Source organism: Rattus norvegicus, chromosome 10 (assembly GCF_036323735.1).
Source record: "Rattus norvegicus strain BN/NHsdMcwi chromosome 10, GRCr8, whole genome shotgun sequence".
In the NCBI taxonomy this organism is placed as follows: Eukaryota; Metazoa; Chordata; class Mammalia; order Rodentia; family Muridae; genus Rattus; species Rattus norvegicus.
This window is the reverse complement of record NC_086028.1, coordinates 18,328,807-18,341,586: the sequence shown is the minus strand read 5'-3', so window position 1 is coordinate 18,341,586 and position 12,780 is coordinate 18,328,807. Positions and strand designations below refer to the sequence as shown.

The following is a 12,780-nucleotide window of genomic DNA, read 5'->3' as shown; positions in this document are numbered from 1 at the left end:
GACATAGAGGGTCGTTTTCCCCTGCGGTAGCATGCACAAAACCTCCCAACACTGCGCACTAGCCGGTAGGGTAAAGCTTTCAGCTAAACCCCCGCTAGATGTCTTGGTTCTGTGCCGTAAGTACGTGGTATCTTCAGCAGGAGTCCTAGCATCAGGCTGTACTATCTAACCAGTAGCATTAGGAATACTCAAGAATATTTAGGGAAAGGTGTCTGCTGGACCCTTTTGGCCAATAAAAGAATCAGTCTCAACCATTTCTTTATGCCCAGGCCTGGTACAGCAAATACTTTCTAAATACTTACTAAAAGAGTTAGGTAATGTTTTCAGTATCAAGATGAATATAGTACGGCTTAGAAAGTTGTGTCTGAGAATCCTTCCCATGTCTCTTGGAAGAAGTTAAGCCTTGTTCTTCCTCCCAGCCCCATGCCCCAAGAAATGAGACTCAGACTCAAGATGTATTTACAAAGACCTTGGCCATAGCTAGCTCTTCCCTTCTCATAACTTAACATATCCCATTGATTTTAACCTACACTCTGCCACATGGCTGGTTACCTGTGTTCAGACACCATGTGCCCATCTCGTCACATCTTCCTGGGCAAATCTCCTGTGTCTGGCTCTATCCCAGAATTCTTCCTGTCTAGCAGATGTCCCACCTCTATTCTAGCCTTTCCTATAGGCCATGGGTTTTTAATTGACAGGTGATGTATCCATATAATGCACAAGACATTCTCTCTGCGCTTCTTTATACCTTCCTGCTAGATCTACCTGATAAAAGTTACAGCTCTGACATCAGGGAGCCTGGTATGAAAGGTCCCCTGGTATTTATAGTTTTGTCTTCAACCTCTTATTTAGTGAATAGCAAGTAAATTAGACCCTGTGCCTTCAAAAATGATTGTATGTTGAAAGGATTTTTTCTCTTGGCATGATACGCAAGCAGAATGAGAACTGCTGGTGGTATTTGGACCATAAGTAGGTTTCAATTTTATAGCTTTGGTGTAAAGTAAAGGGCAGAATCAGAAAGTTGAATCAGGGGTTGGGGATTTAGCTCAGTGGTAGAGCGCTTGCCTAGGAAGCGCAAGGCCCTGGGTTCGGTCCCCAGCTCCGAAAAAAAGAACCAAAAAAAAAGAAAGAAAGAAAGTTGAATCAGTATATATTAGTTGCTTATATTCATTAATGTTTATAGTTTCAAGTTACATTTTGTTTGCTTGCTTTGAAACAGAGTCTCACTATGTAGCAATGGCTGGCCTGGAACTCATTATGTAGACCAGCTTGGCCTCGAACTCACAAAGATCCCCCTGTCTCTGCTCCTGATTACTGGAATTAAAGGCATGCACTGTCACCATTGGCCTTCAGCTAAATTTTGAGCACCTGTCTTCTACTACCTTATTCTTTTACAAGTACAGAGCAAGCCTAGGACTTACAGAAGGCTGCTATTAGTGATTCCCAATTCATTGTTCAATAATTATCATTTGTACAAATGCCGTGTACTAAGTAGTATTCTAGAACTTGGCAGTAATGAGGGGAATAAAACATGAAAGCTTGTATTTTAGTGGTAAGTGATAAACAGTAAGTAAAGAAATGCTCACACAAGATGATGCCAAGTCATAAATGTTAAGTAATTTCAGTGAGGTAGTAGCTAGAGAATGAGGAAGTGTGCAGTTCCTGAAGTCCTGGTGAGAGAAGATCCTGGGATCCCCTGTGGGTGGGGCTCCAATCCACGAGGAGGGAAAGGGCAGCACAAAGAGTGGCTTAGCACCATATGTACTTGACTAGGAAAAGTGAAGGCAAACAAGACATTCAGTCAACTGCACACCACCAGACCTGTCAGTTATCAGTGAACTATATGTAAATGTCAGAGTAGGTGTCTTGCCATTTCTAACATTCGTGAATGGATGTTCGGGATTAATATAATAGTAATAGTAAAACATTGAAGAAATACATCAGTTTTTCCATCATGAAGAGTTGATGCTAAAGAGAGGAGACAGCTGTGGATTAGTTTAGTAGAAAGGCTTTGTGTTTAAGGGATTGAAAGCTAGGAAAATACTTAGGGAATGAAAAGGGGGAAGTGCCTGCCGTTGGGCGAGCACTGTCACAGTCTGTGCTATATCTTGGTAAAGCTGCAGAACAGTGCAAGCTTGGGCTGTGCACTGCACACTGTACATGTAAAGTCAGATAGCCCAAAAACAGCAGCCTAGATTTATGCTTGCCTCTTTCCAAAGCTACTATTCCTCCCCAGTAGTCCTTTTGTCTTGGAATTGCCTTTTGGACTACATTTTTCCAAGACCATCATCCTCCCTTGTGCTATGATGAATTTTGAGCTGAAGCCAGGTTTTAACTCAACCCCATTATCATCTTCCTGACTCTATTATGAGCTCTTGTACACAGTTAACTTTTTAGAGCAGCTTTCCATGGAGGGTCTTAGTAGGCAGGAGGGCTATTAATGATGTGTGTGATTCCTATGGAGACCTCTTGTAAGAGAGCCAGCGCACTCGGCTTTCTCAGTGCCAAACAATGAATTGCTAGAGAGGACAGAGCACCTAATAGGTATCAACACATTTCCAAACGTGTCTACATTATAGATGTAATCCTTTTCAAAATATCTGTGGTGTCTGCCCATTCTCTGAGAAGTCACTATTTGACTGTGACTCCTGCATGATAGTTTCCTCTGCAGATAAAGATGGGGCAATGCTAATGTCTCATCTTCAACACTATTCATCCTGTTTTGACCAAATGCCTGTGATCCTTATGATTCCACACATTTAAAACTACCTAGAAATACCATTTATCCTTTTCAAAGCCCCAACCATAAATCAACCATAATGGAACCCCTTGCTTTTATTGCAAAGCTGTGTGCTCCAACCTTTGAGTCTAAAGTGTTTACCTGGCTTTTCTGCCGCTGACTCAGTGGATTGGACCCTTTTAATGCAACTTGCATGGCAGTGTGGTCACCAAATTATGTGACGTCTTTAAATTTTATATATGATTGATAGCATATTGCTCTTTACTTTCATGATCAGGGCTTCAAATGCAGAAAAATGAAGGAAAAACAAAACAACTCAAGAAGTGAGTGTCTGATTCCTCGGCTGCCTCCCAAAGTTAGCAAAGTTTCTTCCTGCAGAGCACCCCAGGGTGCTGGGCGTGACCAAGACTGACATACACCAGTAGCTCTGAGGAGCTGGGGGCCGCTCCAATGAACTGTTGTCCAGACCACGACCTTCGTTCAGCCTCTCATTCCTCAAGACCCTGTCTGTATCTCAGAAGCCCTCAGACCCCCTATTTTCTGTTTCTAGGACATGGCTCTATATCTTTTTTTAATTTTTAAAATGATTTATTTATTTATGTATGTGAGTACACTGTTGCTGTCTCAGACATCCCAGAAGAGGGCATCAGATCTCATTACAGATGGTTGTGAGCCACCATGTGGTTGCTGGGAATTGAACTCAGGACCTCTGGAAGAGCAGTCGGCACTCTTAACCGCTGAGCCATCTCTCCAGCCCATGGCTCCATAATTATGTGACCATTTTCAAGCTGAGGTGCTATTTCCTTGCTAAGTATTACTAAATACTAAACATGGACCCCACCTTCTCTGGACTGTTACTCTCTTAAGCTGGTTTAGCTCCCCATTTTTCAAGTCACACTTTGATCTCTGATCTATCAGACATTCATAACCCAAACATAAGATGAATAAGACTTCTCAGCTTCTTCCTCCCCTTCTTTCTTTTCGTTTGTCTCTGTTCATTTTGACTTGGGTTTTGGTTTTTAGAAGCAAGATCTCATATATTCATATAGCCTAGGTCAGTCAAACTGCTAATCCTCCTGCCTCTACCTCCCAAGTATAGGAATTACAGGCTTGTGCCACCATCTCAGTCTGATTCTCTTGTGAGGCTACACAATTTACCATTTTTGTTTCTCTTTAGTAATCAAAAAATTCCCAGGGATTGTGTCGACATATCTTCAATAAACAAAAAATATGAGTAGTATCACACTAACCATATTAAGATTCTAAATCACTGTAGTAGGATAAACTAGAGAATCTCTGGATTTTAACACGACCACCCCCACCACCCCACCCTCCTCCACCCCATCCCTGCATACCCCTGATTCCTCTCCCCTCACTTGAGGGCCTTAAGTATACGAGATACAAGCTTCATCCATAGCCTTTCCTTATTTAAAAATGCAAATGATACCTAATTCTCAGTAGTGGAGTTAAGGTGGTAAGGGCTGGGGGTATAGCTCAGTTGTAGAGCTGCATGGGGCCCTGGGCTGGGTCCCTAGAACTGCATAAAACTAGCATGGCAGGAGGAACAGCAGTTCAAGGTCATCCTTGACTTACATAGCAAGTCAGAAGACAACTCGGGATATGCGAGACCCTATCTCTAAAATAAAAAATGAACATAAAGAGTCAATAATTTTAGTAAATAAAGGAAATTATAAGTGGTTGCAAAATGATTACTTGTTAGGAAACTTTTAATAGCATCTCTGTTAATTCAAGTTAAATGTATCTCTGTCCGTTTTTGGATGCTCTCATGTGGGAACCTGACTTCGTTGTAACCTTCTATCCGGATTCCCTACCCACTTCCATCTGCAAACCAAGTCTCCCCTCTACAGCGTACCCTCCTCCATACTGTGAGTGGCCGCCCACTAGGAACTGCTCTCTGAGTTCCTATTTTGGGACTGGTAACTAGTTTGGTTTGGTTTGGTTTTGTGGGTACCAAGGATCAAATCCCCAGGGCTTTATGTGTGTTAAAGTACTGTACAACCCCCACTGTTATAAAAAAATTGATTCATGTGTATATTTTTACTTAATACTTGGTTTTAATATAGTTATTGATGATACAGATTCATGGTCCACCTTCTTAGTTACTTACTGTCCAACCCTGATCTTACTGTGTTCTAAGAATGTGTCCTTGAACAGGTCACTTAAATCTCTAAGCCTCGACTATAAAATGAGGATAGCGATTGCATAGTCATGGTAAGAGATTGAAAACAACAGTCGATGTGAGCAGTCCAGGCTGTCACTAGCAGGTAGTCGTCCTCAGTGTGCATCAGCTGTTTGCTGTTACTGAAGAACTTTTTCACTCATTCAACTCTGCAAAGTGTTTTCCAGATGATGGGAAAGTGAGACTATCACTGGGAAGGCAGCAGTACAGTTAGGAAACAAAGGCTCTGTAGCTCCCACAACAACCTTCCCAAGCCATCCCAAGCTCTGTCCTTTAGACAACTCACTTTGACCACCATTAAGACGTGATATTTCCCTCAGAAAGCAGCAGTTAGGACAGGAAGGAGAGGTCATTTTGTGAAGTACTTGTCATGTACGCACACATGTTCGAGGACCTGAGTGCAGACCCCAGCTCCCCCTTTGCCAAGCCAGGCTCCGCAGCACCTTCCTGTAGTCCCCACTCCGGGAAGACGGGAAGACGGGGAAGGGAAGATCCCTGGGGCTTGCTAATCAAGTAAGTAAGCTTCCGGTTCAGGGAGAAGTCCTTGCCCCACAATTAAGTTAGCAAGTGATTGAGTAAGATACTGGACATTAACCTCTGGCTTCCTAATGTGTGCACAGCCTCCACATGCATGTGCACACACCAAAAGTAAAAAAGTCCCAGGGGTGGCAGCAATGTGTGATCCATGTGACTCTTAACTATATTACTTTATCCTAGAGTGACCTCTGTGGAAAGTCATGGCAGGGTTTGCGTTTGCTCCTATTTCCCATGAAGTACTTTTCACTAACTAGATGCTTGATAACCAGTCAAATTGAACACAGGTTGTTCAAGTCCCAGATGGGGAGATATGTCCAGTTCAGACCAGGAATCATTTTCTTACTACTGTTTCTCTATGCAAAACCCTGTAATAGACACAAGGCTTAAAGTGAGAAAGAAGCCAGGGCCCTTCTCTCAAGGGCTTTCACGGAAGTGCTTTGAAATCCTAACTATTTTAATGGAGACAATGTATCAAATGAGCAAACAATTGAGTAATGGGAATGACTTGTTCTTTACTGTTGTGCAGACACAGTCGTCTCCTCCAGCTGCTGTACGAGTCTAGACTACATGGTCACCTATCTCTTCAAGCACATAGCAAAAGAGGGGAAGAAGCCACTTCGATGCAGAGAGGCTATGCAGGCTGGACAGAGACTGTTACATTTTATGCAACAAAACCCAGATGTTCTGCAGCAGGTAACATCTCTTAAAGTCTTTCCCAGAAGCCACCCCGGTCCCTGAACGTGTATGAACGTTTGTCAAGGTGGTTATCAGTTATTCTTGTTGGTAGGTTTCCTGGACAATGGAGAGTACATGGCTAAATTTGGGATTACCTACCCATAAAGATCCAAGTGCTGTTCGGTTCACTGTGGAACTCAGAAAGGGTAATTCTTTTGACGCCAAGAAAGAAGAGAAAGCTCAAAAAGCTCAGACTTCCTACCTGGACCTGGGGCAGTCCTGCTGCTCCTGCTCCTTGCAGACAAGTTGCTAGGAGGTGTCCAGTCCTGACAGTGTAAGGAGCAGTTGTTCCTGCATATGATTGGAAGTCACATAGTTCCCACATTAGGCAGTGTTCGCAAACATCCAATTCATACGTCATAATGCTGCCATTTCCTTGTCTTCAGCTGTATTTTCTCTTTTTTTTAGTTTATTTAATACTTAATAATAATTCTTTGGTTTCCGGGCAAACATCCCCCTCCCCCCCTCCCTCAGCTGTATTTTCTAACTGGCTAACACAGGCTAAGTCTAAGTTTATGATTGTTCTAAATAGCTCATTTCTACCAATCTGAGAAACAACATATGTAGAAGTGAAATGCCAGGAATATTCCAAAAAGGATAAAGCCATTTTGCAGGTATACGCTCATTACAGCTGATGTTTCTACTTCCACAGAACTTAGGAAAGATCTGGCGCAGCTTCCAGCTTGCTTTGGCCACAGGTACATCTATAATAGTCTGATGTGCAGAAGTAAACACTCAGCTGACTACTGTCATTAGTGAGCAGTGTCATCGTAGTCCGCACACCGTATCACTGCACACCACATGATGGACCTAGCGTGGGAGGGCCTGGAAGAGGCTCTCTTCATACTCTCGTGGCTTGCTCGCATTTAAACAAAGTTAGCAAAGTCTTATTTGTGGTGACATTTCAGCTAACTAGTTGCTTTCCGAGGCCAGATGACAGGAGTGTAAGTCATTCATATTTTGAGTAACTAGACAAAGACTAATTACTGCAGGCCCATTACTATTTGCTGTGGCCCTGAAACTATTCAACTAATTGGTAATGTAAAAAAAAAAAAAAAGTGAATAGACTCGTCTTCATTGAGGCTCTGGTCAGTGTAGCTCTTCATGAGCATCTGTTATCCTCATGCTGACATGCTCTAGTCAGGGAACCTCAGCCTTCCTCATGAAGAGCACACGAGGGCTCCAGTGCACTCCATCCTGTACCAGTGATGACTGGCTTTGTGTGGGACTAGAGATGTGCCACTCTTAAGGATCCGAATGATCTGTTTCATTTATTGTGTACAAAGTGCAAAACAAGATTTGTAAAGATGAAATTAATCCATCAGTTCTATTAAACTCCTGCAGAAGGGGAGGACTATGAAAGAAGTCTTATTTAACTACAGAACCGCCTAGAAATGTGGCCATCCTGGTCCCCAGTTTTCCAGATCAATACACTGGATGCCTCAGGATTCACCAGAAATTAATGGAATTGGAATTGAAACCCACATCTGTTTAGTTCCAAAACCCACATCCTCACAACTCCCACCGCTGATTATCAGGGCATGTCAGACTTCCCTGGATGCCTGTGTAAACACACACACTGTCATGGTGAAGGTGCACTCCTCCCCCACACTTCCACCTGCAAGTCACTACTGTACAGGTGCAGGCGGGAGTGCACTGGCTTAGAGAATTGAGGATAACAAATACCCAAGGATACGCTAGAAATCAGGCTCAGCCTACCATGACAAAGGCCAAGTCTACCACCGAGTCACTCCTGCACAACATCCAGTGTTGTCCCATCAGCTACGGCCAGGCACTTCTAAGTCTGTTGAAAATTTTAGCAAAAATCAATAGGCTATAAGCAAGCAAGATAGTTATGCAGATCAGCCAGGTCTTCACTTGGAATCGCCATGCATTGTTGGTTTAAGTCATTTCTGTGTGTTAATAAGACTTGGTAATCTTTCACTTTACAGCACATGACTAAGGAGTGATATATCTTTATTAAGCAGTGGAATACATTCTATTTATTTGGGATGTAAGCTTTCAGATACTACTTTAAATATTAATGACGGTCTCTGGTAGTCAGCATAAATATGATTTGCATTAGCACTGGGTTATGTCATCTTGAGTGCCTCTGATGTCAGCTATTGGGTATAGTAATATCTGACATCATCTCCTTAGGTCACTGACAACTTTGACCTCTATTCTTATGCACAGTTTCTGTCGTCTCAAAAGCTCTTTTGAATTGATTTGAAATTTTGACTCTTCCCTTTATGAGGCAGTAAAATTGATAATTATTCAGATGGGAACTGAGCACTGAGTGAAAAATCAATTCCACCCGCTCTCTGCTGCGTATAAAATTACTTCTGAGTCTGCTGGACTGAACGGACGGCCAGAGTGAAAGCAGCAGGCAGGAGTAGTGGGAAGAATCAGCTGGACAGAGCTAATAGCCTGGAGGGGCAGACCTGGGACAGAGGGAGCGGGCCAGTTGGGGGTTATTGTGAGTAGGGATGGGCCCATGTATCATCTGTTTACATCAGCTTTCCAAGGTCTCATAAATCAGCCCTGAAGAGTGGCAGACCCAAGATTCCGGCTCTCAGCAGTGGGACTTGTATTAGATTATTCTCATTTTCACACTCAGATGAAAAGTGAGCCATTGATTATTCATTGGCTGCCCACTAAATGCTGTTTTTATAGATGATTTGCCTATCACAGAAGGTAATGAACAAGGTTGCTGCTTCATAACTGAGGTCTCAGTTTTCAAGGCATCTGTGTCATTAAGTAATGCCTAACCCTATTAAAAGGAATGGGTTACAAATTGCTTAACAGTGCTGAAAAACTAGACCCTAATGACTAATTGTGCCTGGAGTTTAGAGAGGCCTTGTCAGCTCTTTAAACTAAACTGATGCAATGATACCGTAATTATTTACTGGTTTGAACTGTTTCCCTCCCACCCTGGACATATTTGGCTAGAAGCATAATTGCATGGAGAGTGTCAGTTCCAAACTGCAAAAGAGATCTCCTCAAGCTTCCGCAGAAAAGCCTGCACCTCTATGGGCCTGGCCATTTGTGTGCTGCAACCTGAGAAAGACATTTTATGTCTTCTCGCCTGGACGTGCGTTTACTGTGTCCTATCTTGTGACTATAGATCTTCCACAGTTTGTAAACAGTGTAACTTTGCAAGGATTAAAGTTTATTACATGCGAAGAGTCAATTGATTTAAGTTAGTCTGTTTGAGGTAAGAATTGTATTGCTTCAACTTAACATCTGAGAAAAACCCAGTTTGCATAAATTAGGGGAGAAGAATTCCCCAAGTATATTTAATCTAAAAACTTAAGAGCAGTGGCAGTGGTCCAACTGCTCATCACCACTGACTAGCACTAGGTGAGAGTGACCTGCTGTAGGAATTTACACAGTACATTTGTATATTAATTTTTTTCCATTTCATTACTACTCATGTTAAATGTTTGCATTTGAAACCAGTAGCTCAGTATTCATTCAAGTGTATGAAAAGAGCTGTGTTCAAATTAGGTGAGTGTAAAATTGAGGGATCGCTTTAGAGACGTGATGAATGAATTCTTCTAAAATGTTAAGGGCACTTGATGCGGAATCTTGTCTGCATAGAATGTCCTTTAAAACTCTAGCACCTTGTGCTTAAGAAGAACAGCACCTCTGGCTTCGCTGTCACTGAGTGGCTTCCGGTTAGCTTGCTGATGTGTTACGTTGCAGTCAGTTTCAAGTCTAAATGCAGTGCATAGGAGTTAGAGCAGTGAGGTTTGGGTGTCTCTTACCCAGTCTGTTCTAGTTCACTGTTTGGCTCAAGTCAGTTCTACTAAAAATGCAGAGAGGTTCTAATTAAAATGCAGAGAAATTCTAAATATTATTTTCTTTCTCTTTTTTATTTCATCTGTTTATTCATTCATTCATTCATTTTTTTGTTTGTTTATTTGCTAGCATGCCATTTAACCAGAAATTGTGAAGAGTTGTCAAGAGCCATAAGAATCATACTTCAGTAGGGACATGAGCGAAAAGAACAGTCACCCTTTCCTCAGCCAGTCAGTCAATCAATGAAAATTGCTTTTGGATAGTGCTCTTCGTGACATGCATCCCAAAAGAATTGCAGCGGAAGGGAATCATCTGCTCTTTTTTCATCTCCGTATTTAGACTGAAATGATATTGCTCAACATTTTGACATACTATACAAGACATCTTTCATACTTACGACTCCATTCCTTAATACTGAGGAGGAGGAAGTGCCGACACATGTTTAACCGGTGTGGAGGCTTTGGCTGTGGGCTTACTGAGCAAGAGTCTAAGGGCAGAAAACACTGAGACAGATAAAATACGCTCGTGTTCTTATTTAACTCTTTAAAAAGCAATTAGCCATATTTTTAATACTAATGAAAACATTGCTCACAATCCTTAAACTTCAAAAAGGTGCCCTCCACTTAACCAGATAGTTTTGGCTGGATTTATAACTTCACTACTAAAAACATGGTAGGGACGAAAGCAGACGGAGGAACATTCATAACTTGGCAAGAGTTAAAAATAGGCACTCAGATTTTGTGGCAATTGCTCTCACATTACCTTATCCTTTTTCATAGGCATCTATGCATATTCTGTGTATTCCTTCTAGGAAAACAAATACTTGCAAAACGTAAGCCCACCAAAAGCCCGTGTGCAGGCACTGCCTGTAGTTCTTTGTGTACAGTTTCTGACATCATCGAGCATCTCTGTGAAAGCTGCTGGCATCAGCATTTCACAGATGTAGAAACTGAGGTAGAAAAAGTCAAGAATATTTCCCATGGTTACATTCTGTAACGAAGGACTGAACCGTTCAACCTTCCTTCATGTCTTTATTTTCCACTTTTTGTAGATACTAGTTATCCCTAATAATGGCTTTCATTATGACATTTTTATGCATGTATCTTTATCATGTACTCACAATCACTCTCTCTTTTTCCCCTCTCACACCCACTGCTTCCCTCTCTGAAGAATTAAAACATTACAGGCGATCTCTTTAACCCCAGAGTTCATGGACTTACCCACAAGCTATCTGCTCCCCAGCTGGTGGCCCTTCATCTAAGATGTCTGTCGCTGGTGGCCCTTCATCTAAGATGTCTGTCGTCTGTGTTTTGAACACTGTAAGTCCCACTGGGGCATCGCAGTGGAGAATGATGTAGAGCACTCATCCATTTAGAAAGCGTTAGGTGTTCATCTGTGTGTTTGTGTGCAGTCTGCACATGAATGCAGTCCACCTGACATGGGTGCTAGGAGCAGAAGTCGGGTTCTCGGCAAGAGCAGCAAGTATTCTTAGCCATCAGGCCATCTCTGTGTGCCCCAACTGCGCAGTGCGGTTGGGACAGAATAGATGGGCAGTAGCCCAGAGAGGCAGTGTGGTTTCTCAACGAGGTGGTAGGAAAAGCAAGGCTTAGTGGCCCAGTCTCACCTCTGAGGCAGAGCTGAGCTTCCTGTCCTTTGTAATTGTGTAAGTAGGTGAGGAGGATGTAAAACTTAGGGACGTGGTTCCTGAACAAACCAGTCTGGTAGTGTAACTGCTTAGTGGTGAGTGGTGATCTTGTGACTTTCCCTAATATCTTTGAGGTTGTTTTTGAAGTTTCCTTTTCTTCCCTTAATCGTTTTTATTTTTATGTATATAGGCATTTTTGCCTTCATGTTTCTTTGCACCACTTGCCGGTGCTCATGGAGGCCAAAAGAGGGCATGAGGTCCCCTGGAACTGGAGTTACAGAAGGTTGTGAGCTGCCACGTGGTGTTGGCAGTCGAGCCTGGAACTCTGGAAGAGGGTAGTCAGGGCTCATAACCACCGAACCATCTCCAGCCTGCTTTTGGTGTTTGCTGTCACCTGGTTTCTCTAGGAAACTATGCAGATGGCAACTGCTCACAAAGGTAAATGTCTCTGTGCCACTCCTCACCCCTCATCTTCGCCTCATCCTTAATCTCAAACTCACTCATCACTTCTTCCTGGTGAAGCCTTTCTTCCTCGAGGAGCCTTTTACCAGTGACAGCACTAGCCATTGCTAAGCTCTCACTCTAACACCTGGTTGCTTTGCTCCTCTCTGCCTGTCCTGGTCATCCCCAAGTGCACTGATGAATGAGGTTTCTCTAGAGCCACAGTTCTCAACCTGTGGACCTCAACCCTTTGTGAGGGGGCAGTGTCAAATGACTTATGGGGGTCACCTAAAACTAACTAGCAAAATTACTGTTAGGAAGTAGCAACAAACATAATTTTATGGTTGGGGGATCCCCACAATATGAAGAATGGTATTAAAGGGTTGCAGCATTAGGAAGGTTGAGAAGCACTGATCTAGAGGAACAGAGCTGCTTAGAGGTTGTGGTCTAACTGTTCTAACAATGGCTGTCTCCTTGCAGAAAGACCCAGAATCCATTAGTTTTTCAATCTACAAGCTTGGCTGTCTCAGCTTGGCTGCAGTACATGTTGAAACCCCAAAGAAGGGATGCCTGGGCAGCAGGGTGGGTGAGAAGTCCAGCGAGAGTGAGGGCAAGTGGGCAAAGTCAAAAGCTTCCTTCTTCCACGTTCTTTTATATGGGCTGCCACCAGAAATTGTG

General features: G+C 42.8%; 1 protein-coding gene across 7 annotated transcripts in view; it reads left to right on the top strand.

Annotated features, from left to right (window-relative positions):
- Ranbp17 (RAN binding protein 17) overlaps positions 1–12,780 on the top strand; it is a 302,529-nt gene that overhangs the window by 265,576 nt on the left and 24,173 nt on the right. For all 7 annotated transcript variants that reach the window (XM_063268960.1, XM_063268959.1, XM_008767582.4 and 4 more), the window contains one exon: positions 6,004–6,170. In XM_063268960.1, coding sequence (XP_063125030.1) covers positions 6,004–6,170 — 167 coding nt within the window. The remainder of the gene's footprint in view (positions 1–6,003; positions 6,171–12,780) is intronic.